Here is a 26,981-nt window from a genome sequence, read left to right on the forward strand (position 1 = left end):
AATTTATTCTTACCAGTACAGATAAAAATGTAAGATCTCAGTCACACACTGCTTAAAAATATAAAATAAACACTCTTCTACTCCTGCCATACTCTCTTGAGAACCATGGGTGAGGTGCAGGAGCACAGAAGCTCAGAATGGATTTAAGCCCCTTACATTCTGGATATGTTTAAAATCAGATCTTGGAAGGGTGTTACTTGATGATAACTTAGTGACCTGAGAATTTAGAAAATTCAGCTTTCATGCAAATCCCAGTTTTTATGCAAACCAACAGGATGCAGATTAGGGCGCTGATCTGGCCAGAGTTCAGCTGGTGAATGTCATCCATTCAGCAGGGGAAGGAGATGGAGAATTAAGCATGTCTGGCATTTGAGTATATGCACTTATGGATCTAGATAAAATGACAATAAATTCCTCTGCTTCTGGGCTGGACTTGAAAATTTTAAAAAATGGACAGAAGATTGTTTTTGAGATTCTACTGAGTATATTCAGTAGAAGGGAAACTTTCCATCTTTGGAATATTCTCCTTTCCTACTGATCATTTCCCATTTCAGCAGTTGTGGAGTATTCAGTTCATTAGAGAATTTGCAGCATGAGTCTGCTTAGCAAAGCCTTTACATCTATGTACTTAAAATACTGAAATATTTTTGCATGCCATTTTTTTGACAAATATTTTTATTTAACAAAAACATTTTATTTAACAAATATCCTCACCTGTTTCCTGACAACATACTGTCATCTTCATAATATTCTTCTCCACTGTAATAGTCCTGCTCTGCCAAATAATGATCATCATTGCAATAGTCTTGGACTTCATGTTCTTCCCTACGAATGGTAGGTCGGCGCCCATCACCAGTGTCAGATCTGTAAGCAGCAACCAAATAGTAACTTTTTCCTGTTTATATCAATTATATATTGTTTAGTTTATACACAGTTATTTTAATGTGCTTCAAAGAGGAAAAGAAAAAGGGAAGCATTAACAAATCTCTAGTTCAGAACATAAATGACCTGTTTCTTAAAGATGGCCTTCCTTTATTTCCTTGTGATACAACAGAAAAACAATAAAAAGGATGCTCAGTGAAATCAAATACATTGAAGACATTTTTACATTACACATATTATCATTTGGAAAAACACAGCCAATGCCTGAAGTTTGCCAAATGGCTCAAATATTAAGAAGTTCTCACTGATGTATTCAGAAAGAAATCTGAAAGGGATATGCAAATCTAGACATTAATACCACCACTGAGCATCCATTTACCAATGCACTTCAATTAAAACAACAGATTCTATATTTTAAAAACTGTCTTAGAAAATATTCAGACAGAAGACCAGGAAAGATTTTGGGTCCCCTATAAAAGGAACTGTACACATTAACATTTATCAAAGCTAACACCAGTGGTTTTTCCAGTCTTGGTAAGTCAATTTTTAACAAGGGCTACAATCAAGTGTGATCTTTAGCCTGTTGAAAACAGCAGAAACCTACCTGGACTTTTGAAAGCGCTTGAATAATTTTGAACTTTACCAAAAGTTTGTCCTTTCAGAATAGGCAGTAAAAAAATTGACTTAAAAATTGTCATTTAAGTTACCAAGCATATGTTGTACAGTTAATTTAGAAAAGAAACATGAAAGAAGAAAAAAAAAGAAGAAAAACTCCCTATCCTGTTCAATTACGTCAGAACAATATCCACTCACCTAATATATGTTTCATAGTAGCGTGTTCTATCCAGGTAGGCCATGAAAATGAGAAAAATAATTTAAGAACGAGTCATTTAGAGAAATTCTTTGGTGATTACAATGTCTGTGCTGTAACTAATGATTTCACTTTAAGGAAAAAGGTTACTTTCAAACCCTAGAGAAGCTTTCTGCATCTCCCATTCATCAGAGCTTTAAAATACAGCTCATACACTAGTAGGGAACAGAAATTAAGATTCAAATAAATTTCACTTAGCTCAAGTTTCCTATAGTATATCTATACATTTATTTTTTCAAAAAGCCATATTTAAGTTTACCTCCTGCTGCTTGGCCTTCTACGCTTCTCGTGCTCAGTCCTGGCGTGGGAACGGTAACTGTTTTCAGATCTGTGCTCACGAGTCCCAAAACTTGTGTGTTTTCCATGGACTTTGGACACGTTGGCATTATTGAGATTGGCATTTGTTGAGTTTGGGATGTGCTTTCCTACGGAGTTGTGGTGATGGTGGTTGTGGTACAGGGAGTTTCCTGCCTGGTGGTAGATGCTTCTCTCAGTATCGCTCGCAGAGGGGATCGACGGCCGCTGGACGTGGAGGGGACGGTGTGTGGTGTTGATCTGCTGAAATGAGTCTCGTCTGTCACTGCTAATGTGGTTTATGTGGTTGCCAAAGAGGGCACCATTCCTCTGTTTTAAGGGAAGAGAAAGAAAAAGTTATATCAGATACCTTAACAGAACCTACTCTTGACAGTGACAACTTATTTTTCTCTCCTACATGCATAGAAAAGTAGCAATTCAAGTAACCTGTGATTTTTCTTTCTAATTTTATGATGCTTTAGATGGGATCTCCTGAAGTGACAGAGATGTGATTGTGGTGATGACAATATTGTATTTCAGAGTCAAATCAACAGTATGCTGTGATCATTATTCTTTTCCACACAACTAAAAGTGACATATCCAGCTTTCTCCACATTTTATTACGCAGGAGAAACCTAGATCCCAAACATGAACATGCACCAGCTTCCTCACAAAGAGACGTGTTTGCTTAATTTTTGGGAAGGCTTTGGTGGAGTTCTCTCCTGCTGTCCCAGAGCATGGGTTTGCAGCAGGTGTCACTCAGACAGGATGGAGTGCCATGCAACAGCTTGCAAGCAAATCCCAGGAAGGGAACATTCAGCTCCAGTGCTTCCATTCTTTCTTCTCACAGAGGTTCAAGAAAGAGGAGTTTCTGTTTGTCAGCCCTGGGGGTGTAATGGATGGTGAAGGAGAGGATGAGGTGCTAAGTCATGAGTGTGACATGCAGCTCTCTTGGACACCTGACCCAGGTTAGGGAGCCTCCCTGTCTAGCCAGGTGTGGGTCCTGGATGACAGCAGTCTGAGTTGCAGCTCAATCTAGAGAAGACAGGAGGTAATGATGGTTGGCAGAGAAATGCATCTACTGGTGGCAGCTGAGGCACTGTCTCCAGTGCCACATCCTCCTTTTTGCAAAGGACAGTAGCAGCTATGGGGCTTCTGCTGTAATTCCTGCAGAAGCATGATTTTACACCTGCTTCTTCTGAAATGCTTGGGCAAAAAACAAGTTTTCTTGCTGGCTGACAAGTGGTTTGCAGACTGCCTCTGATTATAACACCAAATTTACATGTTCACCATTTAGGACTAAAGAGTATAAAGAGGAAACCTAATCTTTTTTTTCTGATTGATTCTTATTGATATCCCTCATGGGGTTGGAAATGGCATTTATATTTAGTTGACCTCTATGTAACATCATGCATTCATTTTAAAATACACAACTCAGTTTCTTTCGTGGTTTGCTTGCATAGACTTTCATTCTCTTCTTCCTATCTACCTGTGCAGAGGTTAAAACCAGTCTCAACCTCGCCACTATCAAAATCTGAGATGGTAAGGTTCACACCTTTTGATAGGATTTGCTTAAGAGCAAATAAGGATTAATGAGAAAGATTTAGGGGCAGGAGAATCACCCTGAAGGAACTGTTTCCTAAATTTATGAAGAAATGCAAGTGTCCTGTTACTACCATTTTTTATAGATTTATACATAAAATATACTTATTTATAAAATAGTTATATTTTCTGATTTGAGGGTTTTAAAAGTATTACTATTATTATATTATTTCATATTCAAGGACAAGGTCATTCTTTACTCTCGTGTTATACAAAAAACAATTCACATGGTTGTGTTCTGACATTACTTTATAAACATCTTCCTCCTCCTCTGGATTGTTTTCCTCTGGTTCATCATCTTGCAAGTCACAGGATATAGCTCGGCGTATTTCTGGGCCAATATCATGAAGTGTCCTTAGTCCTGCCTAAATCAATGACAATATCATAATACATTAGGAATGCAAGTCCTTTTTCACTCTTTAATTACAGGTGTTAAGTTTTTTTTAAAGGACAATAAACAGTTTTTGTATCCTGACATCCACAGAGGATGCATCCTGCTGTAAGTTCCTTTACTGCTATTAATAAAAGGTTTATGTATTCCAGTACCACCCTGGTAGTACTGAGGTGATCATGTCTTTATTATCACAGTGTAGATACTGACTAAAACACCACTGATGTTTATGGACTCCTATAGAAGAAAAATCAATCTTATTAAAAGGTATAAGCAATCAGCAAGAACTATAATAAAATGCATTTCAATGAGATGTATATTTAATGTTCAAAACATGTTTGCAGCCTGTGTCAACAAAGGAAACACAAAGAGATCTTTGCTATAGCAACAGCAATTTTAGCAGAGCTCAGATGGAAAAGAAAGCAGTGAAATAATTCCAGTTCATCTGCACTGCACATATGATTTGCAGATATTTGGTTTAAAGCTTTAGTTTAGGGCAGAAAACCACTGAGGTACAGCACAAAGGGTCAGCATCAGTTCATATTCCTCTCAAGTTTGCTACCACAAGGAACATTTAGTAAAAGGGATTGTGCTGAAACTGTGCAGGACAGACCTGCACATCAGGGAGGGGAGAGATGTCATACCCCACACCAAGAGCTCAGTGCTTTGTACTTCAAAAAGTTTCAAAAAGGAGAGGTCTTTCCTGATTTAACTCTGGCTGTTATGGTCCAAAGCAAGAAACACAATCTCAGTTCTCCCCAGTAACTTCTTTTATCTCCTCAGGTTCAGAAGAAATGCAAGATGTGTGTGCTTAACCTTTTACTACTACACTTAAACTACTAAAAATCTTGCACAGCACTTTGTTAAATTTTTTATTATGATCTAAAACCCTAATTTATTTTTTTTTTTTAGCATTTTTGAAGGATATGTGAGGGCTGTCCCAGCACAACACTGACTTTGCATGTTCCTTGCCCTGGGGTAGCACAAGGATGTGGAGAGGATTTTGTGTGTTTCAGAGCTGCAGAAGGAGCTGAGAGACCCTGGAGGACCCCAAACATTCCCAGGAGCACACTCAAAATCTTCTGCTCAAAACAGAAACAGCTGCTTTGCTGGGGAGAAAAATGGCATTTATGCAGTGTGGGCAATCAGAACCTGGAAAGGGATTTTGAACCTTAATGGTGGAGATTTACTACAGGCTCCACTTCGGGTTTCACTTACTCCAGTATTTCCCTCCCTGGAAAAGGTGCCTGACTAATCATATTATCTACATCTATTTGGCAATTCAATTTCCTTCCTCAGGGATGAACTTTGAGAGTTATGCCATAATTGAACAAGGCTCTAAAAATCATTTACTACTGAGTTAATATACAATACTCATTTCATGAATACATTGTGCTTTCGCCCACTTCTTATGCTAATTGCACAGTCAAAACCTCAGCAATGTTGCTAATGTCATCATCTTACAAGGTGCTGAAGGGAAGCAAAATTAACACTTTAAGGTACAGCTATTCAAGTGGAAGACCAGAAGCTTCTATTTATTTAGCAGAGACAAAGGCAGTATTTATACACGAGAGGACTGCTATTATATTTTGGTTATTTACCCACTAGCTAGAAGAGCCCTTTGCATTTCATAGTCACTACTTGCTGACTTCAGAGCAAAGAGAACTAAAAAGAAAAAAAAAAAAAAAAAAAAACTCAACTGGCACTTTAACATGAAAATAAACTGAGCTTAGTATGAACAGAATGCAATTCGAAAATTGCTAAAATAAGGAAATTAGCACCCAGAAAAATACCTGAATACACCTACACTACAGCACTGAACACAAGACACACAGCAAAGTCTTGATTGCCCAGAGTTATTCATGCTCAAGGAGCCCATCTCTCAGCTCTGGCTGAGTGTGCTGCTCTGCAGCTGCACAAAAACTCTGAGTTTTCAGCTAGCCCAGGCTGCATTTGAGCTGAGCCCTTCTGTGAACACAGCACTGTCAGCAGCACCAGACAAAATTTAACTCTGACAAAAACTACTAGCTCATCCTCCCATCTGCCAAATTGTAACAAAGCCCCACGAATACACGCCTGGAAGCTGAGAAAAGCCACGTGTTTGACAGCAACACGCTGAATAGTAATTTAATTTTGATTACATTTCCAACTGCCTTCTGGCTTACTTCTTGGTGAATTACCCCTCCTTTACTCAAGAGAAAGCAGGCAGCCTTTATCATCTCATCTCTCTCCAGCAATACTCATTTCCAAGCAACAGACCTCTTGCATTTATGCAGTCAGCAGTGGCAGAAAGAAACCTGGATCACCACATGCAAAGGTAAATGTTTATTACACCAGACCCAGCAGATTTATTCACTCACAGCCAGCATTGAAGCTCTCAAGCAACACCAGTCTACAGAATTGAAATATTCCTCAGTTTATTTGCCCTAATGAATTACCTACAACAATTTTGTGAACTCTCTTCTTAAAATGACTACTCCCACCTACTGTCTCATTTTACCTGCTGCAATCCAACAGCAATCTAAGAAATCTAAGAAACATTTTTATGATGGGGAGCACCACAAATGCTCATGCTGAGTTCTAACTGGTAAGATAATTCTTCATTAGATCAGTCAGCTACCACTAAAGTGGGACTGACATAAAAACACAGGAATTGGTACTTTTATCTCAGTAGGAAAATCCCTTCTTTGAGTTCTCTTCAACAAAAGAGCACACACACAAATATCAAACCAACCTTCCCCCCATCCCTTCTTTAGTCTGCAGGGGAGAAGAATCCTTCAGACACACACTCCCTACACGACATTGCACATTTCAGTGACAATGTAACTCACAAGAGAGCAATGGGAGCACCCAATGTCCTCTATCTGGGAGGTTCTAAAAACTGCTACACTTAAATCAGAGATAAAAACAAAAGCTGAGCAGATGGGTATTTTCAAAAAAGAGAGCCTGGATGGTGAATTGTCTACCCTTGCCAGAGGTGTGCTTGTTGCTTTTTCACTAAGACTGCTGAAGTTCTTAGGAGGTGGTTATTACCCTGTGTAGAACTTCATAAGATTTTATTACATACAGAGATTCAAGATGTGCCACATACCTGAAGCATAATGTTATAATGACTTCTAAAAAAAGTCAAATTTGAGCGTTATAGAGGAATTACTTCCTCACAGTCCTTGACCGTGGCTCTAATTCTGTTCTACAGATTTCAGCAAAAGTTTGCAAAAGAAGTTATTTCTTTGTTCAGACATATTGTTTATCCAAAATTCAATTTTTGATTCCTTCCTTGCTTCATTTTTTTTCCTTGTAGGTGAGAGAAAGATGAGACATATCAGTCCAAAAGTTATTTAGCAAAGCAGTGACACACAGAGTGCTGAACAACATAATTACATGAGAAACCCAAGCATGTCTTTAATTAGGCTTTCCCATAAATGCCCAGAATGACTCCAGATGAACATGGTAATTCTGTGCAGCTGTGCTCTGGAGGCACAACAGCACCTGCAATGTTTTCTGGATAGCACAAGGCACTGATACACCAGTGCTGGGTCCTAAATAACATCTCAAGAGAGTGATGCCCCTTTCTCTGACACACCATTGAGATGATACAGATGTGTTTTCAAAAGCAGAAATAACAGAAATGTAGGAGTCCCTCATCCTCAGTGAGAAAAGATATCATATGATCAATATCTGTACCCCTAGACAGGTTATTTAGATATGCCTTAAGAGGCTTGAAAGGCACCTCACACCAAAGCATTGAAACATTTAGAAGTTAAACATGTAAACATTTTGAAACTACTGCTTTTAACAAATGCCAAAGAGATTTTAAGTCAAATTCTCAAATCTGCAGTATGCATAAAAGAGTATCACCATCTTAAATATAAGCCTTATATTAAGAAATCTGTGTAAAATGCAAGACTTCAGTCATGACTTTCAGAAAAAATTACAAATGCTTATAAATACTGGAACTACAAAAAGATCATTCTCCCTGTACCTAAACTCAGTCTACAACCATTTTAAGGTATGGTCCAACCTACACATAGATGTTAAGCTTAGTCCAAGGAGTACAAACACAATATCCTTATTTAAATAATATCATTGTCACCTACACTATTTCCAGTCAGTAAAATACCCAGTGACCCCTCTTTTGAGATGCCTTAGACCAATACCAAAAACTCAAATACAATGGCAAGCTTTGCTTCACAGACTTTAGAACAATTATGTTTATTTATCTATATTGCTATATAAACTCACTAGAACTGGAAAAAAGCACAAACATTAATTCTAAATGCTTAGGTTTTCAGAGCTTCACAATCCTGGAAGCCTATGACTCTAAAAACATTCCTGAAAATCATTAGATTTATAGGTAAAGAAAATGTTTTTACTATCTGCTTATTTTAGAGCAAAGAAAACTACAAAAAGTAAAAAAACCTCAGAGCTACACTGACACTTTAACACAAAAATAAACTGAGGCTAATATGAACAGAACACAATGACAAAGCTACTTTAAAAAGAAATAAGCATGCAGAAAAACAGCTGAATAACCTACACTATAGCAGTGGACATAAGAGACATAGTAGTCAAGCCTTGATTGCCCAGAGTTCTCCATCCTGGCAGAGCCCTGCTCCCAGTGCTGAGCTGCAGCTGCACAAAAGCTCTGAGCTCCCAGCCAGCCAGAGCTGAGCCCTTCTGTGAGCACCACATGAACATGGGAGCACAATTAAATGGAACCTGAGCGACAAATTAACCCCTCAGCTGATGCCTACCAGAGGGTTTGGCTTTTTCCTTTTTCTATTACTGTTTACTGCAGGGTTAATACATTTGCAGAGAGAAAAAAGCATAATTAGTTTGATCTGAAACATGTTTCCAAAATCAGGCTCAGGTCAATAAATCAGTGTTTTTATGTACCTGGGATGTGAAAAAAAAATGCTTTAACTTTTAAAATAAATATAAAATATAGATGTGTTACATAGTTTACAGTAAGTGTTTTCCATAGGAAAAATAGTGTAGAATTAGTTAATTCCCTCTATGTGCTAGATAAAAGTAATTTAAATTGTTCATGCTTCACTTAACATCTATTTTACAGCAATGTGACCACTGTTTTGCTCAATACAAGTTTCCATCATTACACAGAGACATCTCTTTCTGACCCAGAAAATATATTTGTTGTCACTGCAAAAGTATTGGTCAAGCACAAGGAAGGCAGTGGAAACTCTTCTTGTTGGTGCCCGCAGAGCATGTGCAACACCACAAAAAATGGCATAAACAGCTGCCTCCAACTGGTCACCCATCACTTCAGAGCCTCCTGTTCCCTTGCCTTCACCAGGGTGTGACTTCCCCTGGGTCTGCAGAACACAAACTGTGGGGTTCCAAGGGATGTTGGAACTGCAGCTCTGGAGATGGTTTTGGTGACAAGAGCCTCATTTAAACAAACTGCTGCTGGTTGTCATGTGAAGTGTCCTTTTCTGAGTGAGAGAAATTTGCATCTCTAGGGTAGAAAGGCTTCCTTGGCTTAACAGCATGAGCAGATAATCATTCCCTCTCCACTTCCAGGCTGCTGCCTCCTCTCTGACACGTACCCAAACAGCAGCCTGGGTTAGGCTAACAGCAAATGCTACACCCTTGAGGAAAAGCTGAGCTCTGCAGAATAAAAATCACCCTCAATGAAGTTACTGTGAGTAAGAAGAGGAATTTCTCCCTACTGCATGCTCTGCACAAAGCAAATCTAGTTTTGCAGGGAGCTCTGCTCTAATTTTCCAACTCAACCCAAATCCCCATTGTTTCTTCTTCTGCAGCAGACACATCTCAAATCCAGTGTCAGCTGCTTCCTTTACTGGAGATGGGTGGAGGTTCTGGCCCCTAAACACGAGGGGGCTGCCAGGGACATTCTTGTGACACAATTCACGAGTTTTGGGTTCATACAACCAAACAAAACTTGCAAAGGATGCAAGTTTCAGTTTCATGTGTTAAAATGTAAGTCTTAATGACCAAAAAACCCCTATTCTGTATATTCTAGTGTTCATTCACCCTGACATTAAATGCTCTGTGTGTCTCTCTGAAGGTAACATTTTTTAAGAAGTGTTTTTACACATGCTCCTGGTTCAGTCTGCCTTCCTGGGTCCACAGACTGGATCTTTACCTAGATAATGTGGCTTCCAAGGGAAGATTTATTCCACACCTGGTGAAGCAGAACTTATTAAAACAACTACTGTAGGCCACCAGAAAGCCTCACTGGACTTTGTGAGCTCACAGAGTTTTACTCTGTGTTATCAATTCTCTTCAGCTAACTAAAGAGCATGGATGGCTCCCTGTCTTTCATACTACACTTTTTCTGGAAGTGCTTTTCTTGCTGAAAACATGACTTTTTATGACTTTGAACTCTAGTTGTAATATTGTGGAGATTTTTTTTGCAGTTCTAAAAACCTTTTTGTCTTGCATGTAAAAGTTCTTAAATTATTCCTCATCACTTTTCTAAGTGATTCTATCAGAGACACCAGCATAAGAAGTACATGCTTTTAAAAGTTTTAGTTAAAAGCAAGGCATCCAATTTAATACCCTAGGTTATAACTAAAGGACTAGTTTTAAAAAAAAAAGGTGTAATTCCCTTGGAAAAACAGGGCCTTAAGCCAGGGTTTCCCTTCAGTATCTTCAAAAGTACTGAATGAAATCACTGTAAAAAACCCAGACTCCTGAGCAAGAGGAATAAAAGAGGGCAAAGAAATTATCTGTTTATTAAAAGGTTGTTTCAGTTTCATAGAACAGGGAAAAAGGTAACACCCTTTTTGTTGTTTTTTTTTTTTTTTTTTTGCCCAACACTTATCCTTTAAATTAAAACACACAGGATTCTGTCTCAGAGGAGCTGTTTACTCCCTGAAGGCAGGAAAGTGTGACATGGCCAACTGCAAGAATTAGCAGGATTATAAAGGTTAGGAAGGGACTGTAAATCTTGATAGTAGGTTGTTTTTTTCCTCTCTTGCAAGAGATAGGAGATAAGGAAAGCCAGGCTAGGTAATGCAGGAACTGTAGGGTTTATTAGATCCTTAGGAACTGTGTTCACTAATTAACCAGTTCATTCATCCCAAGAGAAAGTCACAGGTATCAGCAAAAGTACAAGAGCATTTATGGCTCATATGACTTTTAGCACAAATTGGAACAGGTGATGTTACTTTTATCTGCTGGCTTGCTTAAGGATTTTGCAGCTCTTCAAGAACTGAAATAATATTTTCATAGTTACAAGAATTTCATGGATCATCTAAAAAAAATCCTGTAGTTGAGAGAGAAGCTGGATCATATGCCCATAAATTATGCTGCTAAAAATGGTTGATAAGAGCAAAGGCTTTTGAAAACTTTGAAGTTTTACAAGCATTTAAGCTTTGGACAAAGCCTGGAACAAAGAAGCTGAAAATGGAGACACCCAATTTTTATACATTGTAAGCCAAAAATATTCTCTGTGATCATTTGTACTAAACTCCCTATAACACATCCCACAGGACTATTCTCAGGGTCATTGATCCCAAAAAATCAATTCCTTGTTGAAGTAGAACATCTCTTTCAGCAAGATATCCAGCCCTGTTTTAAAGCTGCATCCTAATACAATTAATTATTTGAACAAACACAGCATTACAACTTTGAATTTGACATGCTGTATCTTCCAGTTAAAAATTATATTCATTTATATTCTGGTTTCAGGTCTCTTTGAAACAGTATTTCCATTTTTGTTTGGTCAATCAAATTTAGTTCCTACTGATTTGTAAGAAAGACAAAAGCAGAAAAGAGGAAGATGGGGAAAAAGAAAGAATAACCTTCCCATTTTCTGGCCTGGCTCATTTTTATACCATAGGAGCATTGTTTTAATCAGAAAAATAGTTCCATGCCTCAAATCCCATAGGCCTTTGCAGATTTCTAGTAGAGATTCATGGCCATTTTTTTTAGTTGAAAAATATTTGCCTAAGGAGAGAGGAAGAGCTGAGTCCTTCAATTTTTCTTGCCCTCTGTCATTGAACAGGAAGCAGAGTCTGATAATAAACAAGAGAGCATATTCACATTTGAGAACTCAGTGGTTCTCTCTACATTGTTATGTGCAACTTCAAAAACACAAGCAGAAACCTGCAATACTGAGGCTCAAACCCAACTTTGACCTCCTTATGCTCAAATACTTCTACAGCAAAGTCTGAAAAGTCCTTCCTAAAAATCCAACATCCTTCACTGCCCTCTCAATTGTTTATAGCCTTTTTATCAGTTCCATTACCAATAATTTTCTCTTCTTTTGTGTACACAAATACAGTCCATGCAGCCCTGGCAAGCCAAGTGGGCACAAATACACAGCAAGGATTGTGGTGAATCTTTCACTGCTTGTTGCATCTCTTGTGCTTGTGCTGATTTGGAACATGATGGGAGCCAGAGCTGCCAGCAGAGACATTCTTAGGAGATGGCAATGAAAGAAATTATCCACTTAGCACAGCAAAGTTCATTTTGCTAAACTGAAGTACAAACCAACAGCGTTTTAACAAACAGTATCTGAATCAAGTTAACACAGTTCTCTCCTAGAAAGTGATTTTCAAAACATATTCCTAAATTTTGGCATCAGAAACAAATATATTTATAGTTTGTAGCAAACTGCTAATCATTAATTGAAATTCACAAAGTCCCAATCCAATAAAAATAGTGCAGTGTATGATGCCTGGAATTATTTGAGAACAGCTTTCCATTTGCCTGTTTCAAAGTTCATTCTACAAAGGTACCAGTGGAAAGAAGTTGTCAGAATTTGCTCTTTAGATCACATGTACTCTATGGACTGCTTGCTGCAGGCCTGTTGAGAGACAGAAGGCCAAATCTATTGTCCTGGCTTCCATGTGATAGCTTGTTTTAAGAGATAGACAGAAATGTGTGACATTAATGCAGTATGTAACTACTTCCTATTAAAGAAATCAATGGATGCAAAATTCAGAATTGGCAAATAATAAAATAGGAAGATACTTCACCATATCATAAGTGGAAAAGAAAGAGAAAAATGAGAATTAAGAAAAATGAAACTGTATAAAAACCTCTTTACTATGAGACAATGCACAGTAGGAAGTTCCCTGAGAATTGGCTTGTACATTTTAGGTAGACAAGAAGTTGAACAGTTAAAACAAAACAAAGAACATAAATGATAGCTCATAGCTTTATTTATCCAATATCCAATCAGCAACTTTAGACTGTGATTTATCTGCTAGACTTGCTAAGAAATTTCATAACTATTGCTGTTTGAGTAATCCATAGAGAATAAGTTTTTGCACTTACCTTGTTACAGCCAGAATAGCAGGATTAGCTTTTACTTTTCTGATGAATAAGGGCCAAAAGTGTCCCAGCTAAATAAAATCCTGGCAGCATTGCACAATCATCAATATTCATCTACCTGCTATTTCAAGTGAGCTCACAAAATGGTTAGTTAAAAACATAAAAAAATCACCTGCAGAGCAACTGTGGTGTTCTTCGCAGGATATTTCCCCACCAGTCCTTGTTCTTTGCGTTTCTTGAATTTCCTAAAGTAGTCCTGTATCAGGAAGGTGGCATAGAACTTCCCCACGGTTACCTCATCATCTAAATGAACAGACCAGACAGATCTCTCCCAAGTCAGCACATTTATCCATAGCCTGTACACTCACATCTGATGTGGGGGGAAATGATGGGTGCAACAGGTACTATGCTTTTCCAGCTTACAGCAATGGAGCCTGTAAGGGGCTCAAAAGCAATGTTTCAGCAAGCAGGTTTGGTTCAGTCAGTTAAGTGAACTCATCCTAATAAAAGGGAAAATAAAATGCCAAGACTCGTGATCTGCTAAATAAGTTTCTACCAAAACCACAAACAAGTTTTTACACACATAGAAGCTGAAGTACTGGATTTAGTTACTTGGAGTAAATAGATAAAATAAAATATACTATGTCTCAAATAAACTGATGTTCATAAGAGTGGCTCTGCCTTTTTTTTGTCACAGCTGAACCCAATTTGCTTATTGTATTGCTTATGTATTGTGTCAGTCCTATAATGCTGAAAGGAATAAAATAACTTCCATCAGTGAATTTAGTACAACTCAAACAATAGGCAAACAGCCAGGGCAGTAAAATGTAACATTTTTACAGAGTCACTGATGTGAACAAAATCCAAATTTGAAAGTTTCCAGAGGCAGGTGCCTTGAGGACTCCAAAATTACCTGGTTCTCAGCAGGTTAAGAGTGAATGGGGCTGTTTGTGAGTCCATTCAGCTGGGCAAGTTCGATCTCTCAGTGACTAATGCTTGCCAGAAAACCAGAAATTGTTTTCTATTCAAAAACATTGCTTTTGTTGTCCACACTTATTTCCTCTAGAGTTATCTGCCATGAAGTTCCATTTCCCTTCCTGCTGTACTGTTCAATCTCCCCATGTTTTTCTGTATCCAGAGGTAGATTTTTGCCACAGGATTTCTGGCTCCTGCTGCACATAAAGAGGATCTGGTGTGGTTTAGGCATCAACTGTTATTCTGTCCAGTCATGACTTGACTGAGCATGAAAATCTAACAAGCCCAGACATATTTTAACACACCTCTGTTAGAAATTATGGACTTTTTGATTAAATTTGATTAAAAGAGAATGTCCATGTATCTTATCAATAATATGTGCAAATGTATCTCACTAAGGACAGTATATGTAGTACTGTTTTTACCTGCAGTGACTGTTTTTTCTAATTTAAATTTACTTTCTTCTTTTAGTTACTTGCTCTCATCAAAGAGGGTGGGGAATCCATTCCATGGACAATACTTTTTAAATCCATTTTTACCTCTCTAATAAAATTTATCTCAAAATGAAACCTATACCATGCAAAATCAGCTCCTCTGATCATAATGTCTGAAATGGGCTGTATGGATGTGAAAAAGTGAAACAGGCTTTAACTACAGTGAAAATGCACTCAGAATGTCTTCTCTCAGCAGTTTGTCTTTAAATATATTGAAACAAAAATAGTTATAACAATTGCTTCAAGAGATACTGGTTGGGAGACCAGTCTGTTGCAGGAAATAGCATAGTAAAGAGCCTGCTCTGCCAAACTCTGACAGCTCCCCAAGGGTCAGAGCCCCCCAGTTCCTGCTTGGAAAGGAGGAACTAGCAGGAGGAAATATCAGGAAATATCAGGAACAGCTCACAAGAATAGCTTTCCAGCCTATGGATTCCATCTCAGCAATAAAAAGTTTTTAATTGACTCCATGAATTTCACTAATAAACTTTTTGTGAACATTTGCTTTGATGTTCAGCTGTAATCTTCCTTTGCAGCTCCTCAGGAGACTGATGGTGCATTGTATTAGGATGAGTCCTCTTACACTGCAGGTAATGTAAACTTGCCTTTCCTAGATCTGCAGCACAGCTCTGGTTTAACTCCCCAGATAAGCCTTTCCCCATCCTTCATACTATTTCATCTCAAGTATTTGAACAGAACTTTGAAGGAAGTGAGTTAGCAAATGGCTCCCAGAAAGAGCAAGCACACAGAAGTGACAGAACAAACACTGCTCCAGGTGGCACCCAGAGCAGGTCTGTGACACTGCACCACCACTGACTGTGCCTGAGATGACACCACCTGTGAGGCACCAGGATGCAGAAATGGAGGTTCCTCGTTGATCACTCTGTGCATGCACCAGTTTTTCATAAGCACACCAGACAAACACACTGCCAGTTAGCTGGACTGTGTGTGCCAGCCTGTCTGTCCCCAGGGTGCTGTGTCACAGGCACAGCCAGGCACGCTGCAGACACAGCACACAGGGACTGATGCCTGGCCAGGGGGAGCCAGCCTCGACTCTGTTCTCTGAGTAACACACACATAGCCAGATATGCACAGGTAGAGGAAGGCAGCTAAGCATAACTGATCACAGAACAGACAAATCACTAATTACAGCTAGTGATGGCAATAGGAATCATTTCAAAAGGGAGCTCTTGGAAGAGGCAAAAGGTACTAGCCAGGATTAAATGGATTTGCAGGTGGAGACTGGGAAGTTTAGAGAATATAAGTGAGTCCTTGGTAAGTTTTATTTCTCTTGCTCTCTATCTCAGACATCTGACTGACATTCTATGTTTTTGCAAAGCAGTTTCACCTTTCTGTACTGAAAATGTGTTGCTAACTGTTAACAGTCTCTCTGAGTTATAATAAGTTATTTAATCAGCACCAAGAATTAATTGTTTATCTCTAGTGCATCTATTTATAATCCAAGGGGGGGGGGAAAAACCCCTGCTGTATGGATTACCTTCATCCACTCTTAAATAAGTGACTATGGAGACATAGCCATGACACAGCATTCAGTAAAATCAGCACAAGCAATACTGGAGAAAACTACTATAAACTGCACCTCAATAATTTTAAGTGCAAGTGATTTTAACATATTGAATTTGAATACTTTGTTGATTTATATTTAAGAGAATTTTCCATCTCTTGGGAAATTGTTATTATCAGCTGTCACTGGTGTTATTTCATAGACAATTTTCCATTGAATATTAAACATCAAAACTAATTTCTACTGTACACTAAGCTATTTTACACTCTTATGGCATATGAATGTAAAATAGCTGTATTACTCTTTTTTTCTAGGTGGTTTAAAATATTTTCAAATTTCAGGTAAATCATAGCAAGGTCCACAGAGGAACAAAGTAAACTGGCACCAAAAATTCATAAATCTGCAGGACTTCCCAACACATCCCCATTTATACTGGATTGCCAAAGCCATCCTACTTGCTACCAATTGATCACATCCAGGTTTTCAGCCTTCCAGCTACACTGAAGAGCTACATTTGCAGAATAAACATTAGCAATGAATTTTAGTACAGCTGAAAATAAATACACAGCTTATACTCAGCAATGAAATGAAGCTACAGTTAAGAGTGAATTACTAGGTGAGATTAGTTCCAGGAATGTAATCTGTACAGGTTCCTTGTCAGATTGATTTAGGCAGGCAGAGCTCGCTATTCTGAAGCATGAGTCTCCATTTCAATAAAAATGTAGGGGAATCAAGTTGGCAAGAGGCAACACTAATTCCATGCCACCACCCTAAAACAGAATTGCTTCAGAATATTCGGAAAGACTCATAGTTGAAAGGAACAGAGGCTGCAGAAAAAGCTCAAGCACAAAGTTACAACAATAACAAAGCGATTCATCTATGCCATGCAAGCACTTAGGTGTAAGGCTAAAAACAACAGAGTAGAACACAAAAGTTGGTTTAAAAGTGCAGTATCAGTTTCCCTTTGGAGAGTCAGTTTAGCCAGATTTTTGGCTTCATCCCCACTATTATCCAGCAGCCACCCCACCAACAGCAAGTGGCTTCTCCTGGCACTGGGTGATGCCAAGAGCAGTGCAGGCAGTGCTCCTCCTCCTGGCACTGAGCATCCTCCTCCTGGCACTGAGCATCCTCTTCCAGGCCAGGGGCTGGAGTCTGAGCTGCCATAATGCTGTGAAGGTACAATAAACTACAGGAAACACCAGGGGATTACAATGGGTCTGAGGACTGGATGTCTGGGTAAATATACCCTGGGCATGAGTGACAGTGAGACTGATCCTGCACCTTTAAAACTTGAAAAAGCAAGTAAAAAACAGTCAACCTAAACCTACACTACAGCATGTTACTAAAAATGTATATATTGAAAAAGGCCAAATATATATATCAGGATATATATATATATTTACAAAGAAAGATATTGACATGTCATTTTATAGCACGTAAGAACATTTCATAAATGTGCCTTGTAGTTCTCACAAATGTTCAGTGTCATTAGAATTCAGATATTTCTTTAAATGGGTCACATTCATATCTCAGTCTTATAGGCATAAATCTGAACCACTTCCATCATCTGTGGAAAGGCTCTGGATTAGAGTGAAACAGATAATTTAGCTTTTTGCTTTATTAATTTAGCAAAAAAAAAAAAAAAAATTTAAGCTGGCAATTTTTTTGTCCAGAAATATTCAACATATACAAGCAAATAAGCTATAATGTAGCATAGTACAAAACATGGTGTTTTGCTCAATGCATTGAAATCAAGCTAGTTTATTTTGCTGAATTATTTGAAATCAAGAGTATATTTAGGTCTAATAAGGTATTTTTTCCAAACAAGAAAATAAGCATAACATTTCCCTCTCTCTCTAGTTTTGATCCAAATTTCACTTATCAGTCTTCTACGTATTGTCTATTGCAACAGGATATAATTGTCTCAACATTTATTTTGCTATTGTTTGCTGTCCTTAAATAACATTATGATTGCAAAATGTAGCAGTTTTATTCCTTTGGCTCCTGACACTCTAGAAAGAGCAGCATGCACAGAGAACAGCACGTGGCAGAGTTTATCAGACTGACCGCCAGCAGGAGGAACCACTTGGTCAAGTAATTTCATGCTCGTTTTCTTCCATATTTTTTTAATGACTGCTCTCAATTCTTCATTGGCTTGTTCCAGGTTACCTGTGGCAAGGAAATGGCAAAACAGAGGATGGCAATTATGGTTCAACCAGCTGCAGTGAATGATCCTTTGGATATTAATTAGCTGACTGTGGTGGAGATCCTTTGAAGCAAACCTGTGCTATGTGATGTAGCAGACAATGCCACAACCAAAGAGAAAAAAGGGCATAAGGCAGCAAATTCCTGGTGCTCTCAAATCCAGCTCTGGAGCACTGCAGAGGTCAAAGGTGATTTCCAGACCTCATCCTCATTCTCTCATTCCTGCTTAAATTGTCCAAAAAGTGATGACCTTTTCTTTGCAAGCCACTTCTTCCTTGAACAAAGCTGAGCCTTTATTTACTTAATCACAGTAATTACTCAGTGGTACAGGCTTGAAAGTTCAAACAACTGAGTACTGAGCAGTTTTTCATCTCTTGCATTGCTCACACAGCAATGTCTGAGGGGGCCTTAATCTAACTTTGTTATTGCCAGTGGAACCCAAATTCTCCTGAGAACAGTTGAAGAAACAGAACCAAAAGCAGTAAAAAGATAGTAAAAAAAAAAAAAAATTGAAAAATGTGTAAAAATAAAAATATCTTTGAAACATCCTACTATCTTTAAAAACCTTTCCCTCTTTAATGTAAATGAGATAAATCTATTCAACCCAGTCAGAACTAGCCTCTACCAGACTGGAAATGTTGCTTTCAAGTGTGCAAAAGTTGCAGTTGCAGCACTGTGGGATCCAAGGCACTGAGTTAAAAGGTAGTGAGGAAGGAGCACCTTGTTTGGGCAGGAAGAGAAATTAATTCATTTCTTGCAGTAGAATTCCTGCTATGCCAGTGCTGCACATTTTTCTCTGACCAGATGAAAACAGAATAATTTCTGAGGTATCTTGGGCTCTGAGCCCCACTATTCCTTTCCTGTCATTTTCTAGCAAATCATTCCTAGCAACAGTGAATCCAATCCATGAACCAAAACCAAACCAGATCCAGTGAGACCAGGGCAGCCCTACTCACATCCAACAAAAGAAATAAAGGGTAACTTTTCCTCATTGTGCTTTCTAACAAGTAAAGGCTTTGCAGTGAAGAACCTTACCTTCTGTTTTTATCTTTAGAGCAGTCCTAACCAAAGCAAATAAAGTAGCATTGAACATGACGGTCCCATCACTGTTTAGTGGCATATTCATGGCTACTAACCTCTGAAAATGAGAAAAGGAAAACAAATTTTCATGCTGCTTTCTTTGAAAAGAAATCCTGCAACATTAATTTTTGAAAAGCTGGTATATTCAAAGAACAGCATTACTGAGAGGAATATAAATTATGTAAATTCTTCACAAAAAAGTTGAGTTTTCCATCCCAGCTGTATATAATATGTAGTAATTAAGAACAATATTGCTTCTTTTTGATATTAATCACATGTATGGTTATACACAAGTTAAAACTGTACAGAAGATTTCTTGAGCTATTTAATGAGCTAGATTTCAAACACTGAAGCCCAGTTTTTGACTGAGTCACACTGTGCCAGCAAAAAGGACAAAAGCAGCTATTTGAGGGCAAGCACTCCAGCTGCAGTTCCAGGGGTTCTCATGCTCCATGAAGAACCAGAGCCCCAGGTCTGAATTGTCTCAGCCCATCCATTCCTCAGGTAATTTCATTGATGTTATGAGTCTCTTGTGCCAGCTACACTGAACTGCTGTGAAAGGGGCTCTTCTCTTTGGGCCAGTCCATCCCTGCAGCAGAGCTCTCCTCCTAGAGCAGCAGTGCTGTGCCCCTGCCTGCCAAAAGCAGTTTCATCTAGCAAAAGCTTTTCCTAATGTCTGACTTGGATTTTCTTCTATTCTAGTTTAAAAGCATTACTCAGTGAATAATTGATGCTAGCATACAGATGGATAGAGGTTTGCTTTGAGTATGCCTTGTGACATTGAATTCCAGCCCAGAGGTTTACATGTCAATTTACCTATTTATAAAACAGATTTACAAGTAATCCAAAGGACAGTACTGTTGTAACAATCCTTCAATTAACAGGTTTGATCTTATTCCTAATGAAATTGGCAAAATTTCAATATCTGTAATTCTGAAGTCATCAAAAAATGCAACAACCATTGAGCTCCTTTGCATTGCTTTTCAACTTCTATATTAAAATGTCATTAATCCTCATTAAAATTACACATTTTGCCTAAGAGACTCTTTAATATTTAAAATTCTCATTAATTTTCTGTCTTCTCATTTGCTGTTACACACTGTTATTCACTCCAGCCTGGCTTATCATCTTGCAGTCACACAAAACCAGGTGAAACCCACCTTGCAGGCCACTCGGTGAGGGCACAACTTGCCAAAACCAAGTGGTGGCTGAATCCTTCTCAGCAATGTCACCACATCAAGGTGCTTTATCCTTCCCCTAGAACCAACACACACCAGTTAACAAACATCCACTCCCAAAAAATACACCCTCTTCTGCTTGCACTGTTTTTTACCAAATAAATTATATCAGAGAAATGATCTAACTTACTTTGCTTCAGGGTCATATTCTGACCATATTCTTTTGAATTCATCCAGATGATGGGGGCCCAGAATAGACCAGTCACGTGTCAAATAATCAAAATTATCCATAATGACAGCCACAAATAAATTTATAATCTAAAAAAAACAAAAATCAGAACAATCTTCCTTGATTATTTTGAATTTTTATCAATTCAATATGTAGTAGCTAAACAACTCAAGTAAATCAATAGCTTTTGACAAATATGATCAAATACCACTGAAAATACTTGCATTTAACTAACTGGAAGTCTATCAAATAATGACATGACAAGAACATGGGGTTTTTTTTAGGGTACTCAATTTTTTTTATATAGGCTACAACACAGTTTTGTTTCTCTTCCTTGATTTACCAGATCTCACTACATCAAACTGCAGAATGGATCCAATACACACATTATGACAGAGTGTGCATCTCAGGAATGGGATTCAATTTCATGACAGTACATTTTGTTAACACAGAAGGTGATACAGAACAACAGAACATGTGTTTACATCAGTTCACAGAATTTTGTTGGACCACTCCTTTTGCAAGGAAACAATTACTGTGAATAGAACAAGTCAGTCAGCTTATATCAGACACCTGCAATGAGGAAAAGCATGTTTGAATAATTATTTCAGAGCAAATAATCCATTTCTGCCACAGATTAGGGTGGAAGGCTATTGTTCACTTCTCATGTGCCACATGTGAGGACACTTGTAGAGACACAAATCCAAATTCTGCTAAGTTTAAACAAAACAAACAGCTTTACTACTCAGCCATGGGAATTGCAGCTCTGTTATTAATGAATATTTAATGGTACCACTGAGAAATGCATGAAATAACAGCTATGAATACACTGCTAACTCAGCTTTCAAATGAGCAGCCAACCACCCTGTACTCGTGTGCAGTCAGAAGAAAACCTCACACATGGGAATTTAGAATCATAGAATAGTTTGGGTTGGTAAGGACCTCTAAAGGTCACCTACACCAATTCCCTGCAATAATCAAGGACACCCTCAGGCTGCTCAGAGCTCTGTCCAACCTAACTTGGGATATTCCCAGGGATGGGGGTCATCTACCACCCACAGGGCAACCTGTGCCAGTGTTTGACCACTCTCACTGTAAAAAAATTGGTAGAAAATACAGGATTTAAGACACTATATGGGAAAACATAACATAGCCAAAATACCTTGGATATGAGATTTTCAGTCATTCTCTCAACTCACTACTCTTTGTTCAGAAGAAAGGCAAAATGTGAAAACTCATTGCTGTTAATAAGCACAAGTTAAACTCACCAAAAATGCACAGAGCATGTAAAAACTGATAAAATAAATGATGGCAAAGTTGCTTCCACATGTGTACTCTTCCCCAGGGTTATAATCAGACTCTGGATCGCAGCGCTTCCCAGGCAAACATGCCAGCATGATTTCCTGCCAGGCTTCTCCAGTTGCACACCTTTGTAACACCACAAAGACAAATTCAGCATTGGCTGATCAAGGTGGATTAGAAATGTGTTCATTTGTTGCATTCTGAGAAAATGCTGGAAGCTGTGCAAGCATGAATGTGAATTCAGACTATGAACATTTCAGAGCAGAAATTAATTAAAGAAAAGTGCAGAGCAAGTTTTAGAACTGACAAGCACCTGACATTGCAGACACATTTTATAAGGTAAACTAAATGCACTAAGGCTTGCATGCAAAAACTGTAACCCCAAACTGTGATTTACAAGTTAAATACTTATTGCAGTGGAGTTACTGTGTACAAAAGCAATGTCATAAAATTTCAAGTACATATTTGTAAAAGATGAACTTTCCTCTGTGGCCTGTCTCTAATTTCTGCTATTGCATATTTTCACAGTTGCATAAAGCCTGTGTACAGTCCCACAATTTCAAATTTTTTAAAGACAATTATGACATCTTTAGCTGTGTTTATTGTCAAAGGCATAAAGTGACTTAGATCTCAGTGGATGATGCCTTGGGCCAGATAAGGAATGTCCTGCCAGTTTTTCCAGCAGGTGAATAACAATGCACTGAATTACAGAATCTTAGCAAGAGACCACCCAAGGCTATCACCTTCAGAGGCATCCCTGTCCTGTGTAATTCTCTCCTTGTTCCAGGACATTTTAAAGCACTCCTGGCAAACATTTGCCTTCTTCTTAAATTCTCCAGTGATGGAAATCCCATAATCCCTCCTGCCCCACTATGAAGATTTAGTCACCTTCACCAACAGGAAGTTTTTCCTATGGATCATCTGGTATTTCCCTTCTCCAAGTTACAACCCCTTCAGTAAAGGTAAAGAACTGTTTAATTCTTTATGTTTGCAATAATTTTTTATTTCTTCAAATTATCACACAAGTTGCACTTCTAAATATCAGTAAGGACAGAGTCTTTTGCAGCTTTCCCAGTGCTCAGACAGGTTGGTATCTGGGCTGAAAAGGTTTGGGCACTGCCTGAAGCCAATTGCTGCCCAAAGGAGGAGTTTCACAGGAGCTGTGATGAGTTTAGGTCTGAACCATCTCATTAGAGCCCTGCTCAGCACACAGCCACAAACAGGAGGTGCTTTTCATAGATCAGTGAAATGGGATGCACTGAGTGAGAATTAAGGTTTACTCACCTGAAGAGAAGAAGCACAGCTTGGGGGAAAGTCTGAAAATTGTTGTTTCTGTTTATTTGATTGTTGTCCCTCATGGCCACTTTTCCAAATACCTACAATAAACCAGAATTTTGACTCTTGTTCCAGTGACCTGTGCTGTCAGAGGCTGTAGGCCTTGCAATCTAAGCTTCCTTCAGGATGCATGAAATTTCACAAAAACACTTTCATTACACTTTAGATTTTTCATGATGGTCATATAAGTGCAGTACATATATCACATATACAAGGAAAGAGAAAAAAAAACAGCACATCAAGTTCTTCTCTTGTGTCTTTTAGAATGTCCTGATCAAGAAAATCAGAGCCAAATAAAGATTTTTTCCATTACTTTTAAAGCTCTGCCTTACACATAACACCACTATCAAAGGAATGTTTCAATAAGCAACTTAAGAAACAAGTCTCAGACTCAAATCTGTACTGCTGATTAGTGCTAAAAAAAATTCTCTAATTACCTGCATTCCAATGACAGCATAGATGAAGAACAGCATGGCTATCAGAAGGGCAACATAAGGCAGAGCCTAGAAAGAGACAGGTGCATTGTCTTTTAATAATCTCACACCATCATTTCCATTTCCATTTGCAAAAGTAATCTCTCTGTTCAACACTGACTTTTCCAAGGTTTTTCTTCCCATGCAAGTGCTTAAAATGTTATTAACTGTCACTCTTAATACTTTGCTGCATGCAGTGAATACCAGCTTTATTGAACTTTAAAATACTTCTGCCTGCAATCCAGAGGGAAGGATCATCTTTAGCGTTTTTAATTTTATTTTCATTACTGGTCCTGACAACACAAAGATACTTCATTCTGTACAGTTACAGAGTATCATTGACTTGACATTCAGTTTTCAGGAGCAATGATTCAAGTACCTATTTTACTTATGAAATTGGTTTTACGTAAAATATGTCTGAAATTCTTTCCTAGTCATCTAATAAAAATGTCTGGAAGCATGAGATCTGTGTATGTCAAACCCATTCCATATATTTTAAATATCCCAAATATTTTTTCTGGAAGTATCATAGAAACTTCACAGTAACAGTTAATACTAAATGACAAAAAGTGACCCTCAGATTCACAGAAGTAATTGGTGAAATTAATTTTAGAATTAATATGCAATTATATTTAAACATGCAATTATTGATAACATTAACTTAAAAATATATTTTTGCATTCTACAGGGTATTGCTTCATAAAATTTGGTGCATAAATGGTTGTAACTATAAAGCAAATTTAAATGAAATGTGCTCACCTGAAATGACTTGATAAATGTCCAGAGCAATGTCCTGATTCCTTCCCCCCTGCTGAGCAGCTTCACCAGCCTCATGACACGGAAGAGGCGGAAGAAGGTGATGGAGATCCGAGCGCTGTCCTCGGAGTTCTGGAGAGCAGCACGGAGAAGTCAAACCACACACACACTCAAACGTGCCACACTTCCAGAAAAACAACATAAAATGCAAAGGTGGAAGAGGTAAGATTTGGAAATGTGTCTCGAGGGCCTGCTCACCTTGGTAACCATGATATGAAAGGAAAAGTTACATGCTGAAAACACAGGACCTGTAGAAATGCTTCACACACCACATGCATTTCCAAGTTTTCTGCTTTGTTAATAGGATCATATTGGGTTTGTTTGTAATAGACTCCAATAGAACACTGACAATGAAAGCAAACCACTGCATAACACCTTTGCAGTCAGACAGGAATGAAAAATACAGAAAAACTTGGTGGAAAAAAGACATGGCAAAAAGAATAAACTCAAGTATAGGTAAAACCACTGGGGTCACTTTACTGATCTTACCCCAGACTCATCAGTTGTGACTGTTTCAGTTGGCTTTGGCTTTAAGAAATTAAGAACATTAAATATTAAAATCAAATAAAATATTTTTTAAAAGTTAGCTTAACCATAAGCAAAATTAAAAAACATTTTTAATTTCTAAATGTAAATTAACATCTTGCAACTCAATAGACTTCCTGAAGAAAACATTAAGTTCCTTATTAAACCATCCTCTTATCATTTCATGTTGGCTAACTCATGCTTAAACAGCTTTGGCTGACTCACAATGAAATCTCCTGGTATAAAACATGTTTAAAAGATTCAATGGAAAGTAAATACAAAATAAAACATCAGCTCCTATGTGGGCTGAAAAAAAGTCAGCCAGGTTGTATGAAACCATAGCAGGAAGACCAGCTAAAACTCAAGAGAAAAGCTTTGGGACCAAACCAGCCTTTCAAGGTCCTTTTCTGCTCTCCCTTTTCTTAAGATTAATTTCTCCATCACTGGGATCTAACCATAGTGAAGGAATTGTGTTTTCCATCACCCCAGGAGCTCCCTTACAGCAAAGTGAATTATTTTGATGGGTGCTGGGTGTTGCAGTGCTCGAGGACAAAGCAGGGAGGCTGCCCTGCCCCAGCAGTGCACACAGGAGGGCTGAACTCTCTCACCACACCTGAGCTAACAGCATCAGGCATGGAAAAGGGTTTGACTGATCCTTTTGGAACAAATCTGTTCAGCCCTCAGGAGCTACAGGAAGCAGAGAGACACACACAACTTCTTGTTCACAAACTGTGTGATGGGAGGAAAATCTCACTTTTCTCCTTTTATTCTCTGATTTTTGAAGAAACTTCCCTGAGCTCCTAAATGGGGATGCACTTTGCAGAGCAGGCAGCAAAGCTTAAAGGACCAGAGTTCTGTGCTTGCTTGTGCACTGACAAACTTGCAGCAGCTTCTTCCAAAATTGGAGTGTCTTTAAAAACATTTATAGCACAAGAAAAAAATGGGATTCTGGATGTTAGACCCCAGGGATGGGTCTCACCCTCTTGCCTAAAATATCCTCATTTAAAGGGGCATCTTTCAACAGCTCCTGTCACACAGGGCAGCAAAGAACAGGAACCCCCCAGAGCTGCTCCCAGGATGCTGAGGATGCACCAGCCACACTTCACCTACTCAAATCTCACATCCTGCTGGTACCCAAGATAAAACTTGAGGAGAAGGAAGGGAAAGAAAGGAGCTGATACTGTTGAAAATATATTATGCAAACATATAATGGGAAAGAAGCAAAAAGAGGTAGTACTTTTCAAAAATCAGATCATTATTAAAATACTAATTGTGTTCTCTACGACTTTTTTTCAAAACATATTTAATATAAAGGCATCACTAGGGGAAAATGAGATAAAAATAACTATGTGCAACTACATATGGATACATTACTGCCCTGCCAGGATATCAATATATTCTGAAACAACGAGGTTTTTAACTGTATAAGGGATTATTATTAAATTTATGCATTAAATTAAACAAAACCCAGATCTCCTTGTTAAACTTAAGCAAGCAGAGTATTTGTAAAACTGTAACATCTAAAGTTTCTAAGAATTTA

The 26,981-nt window shown here is 38.2% G+C and overlaps 1 protein-coding gene across 1 annotated transcript in view; it reads right to left on the reverse strand.

Moving 5' to 3' along the window:
- CACNA1D (calcium voltage-gated channel subunit alpha1 D) overlaps positions 1-26,981 on the reverse strand; it is a 164,218-nt gene that overhangs the window by 7,314 nt on the left and 129,923 nt on the right. The window contains exons 32-45 of the mRNA XM_056501221.1: positions 25,406-25,444; positions 24,860-24,988; positions 24,065-24,130; positions 23,577-23,668; positions 22,259-22,418; positions 20,952-21,079; positions 20,744-20,840; positions 19,539-19,641; positions 18,366-18,467; positions 13,480-13,610; positions 3,898-4,014; positions 2,013-2,377; positions 1,696-1,722; positions 715-864 (exon numbers count right to left, since the gene is read on the reverse strand). Of these exons, the coding sequence (XP_056357196.1) occupies positions 715-864; positions 1,696-1,722; positions 2,013-2,377; positions 3,898-4,014; positions 13,480-13,610; positions 18,366-18,467; positions 19,539-19,641; positions 20,744-20,840; positions 20,952-21,079; positions 22,259-22,418; positions 23,577-23,668; positions 24,065-24,130; positions 24,860-24,988; positions 25,406-25,444 (1,706 nt within the window). The remainder of the gene's footprint in view (positions 1-714; positions 865-1,695; positions 1,723-2,012; positions 2,378-3,897; positions 4,015-13,479; positions 13,611-18,365; positions 18,468-19,538; positions 19,642-20,743; positions 20,841-20,951; positions 21,080-22,258; positions 22,419-23,576; positions 23,669-24,064; positions 24,131-24,859; positions 24,989-25,405; positions 25,445-26,981) is intronic.

The sequence above is a fragment of the Oenanthe melanoleuca genome, chromosome 12 (genome assembly GCF_029582105.1).
Source record: "Oenanthe melanoleuca isolate GR-GAL-2019-014 chromosome 12, OMel1.0, whole genome shotgun sequence".
NCBI lineage: Eukaryota > Metazoa > Chordata > Aves > Passeriformes > Muscicapidae > Oenanthe > Oenanthe melanoleuca.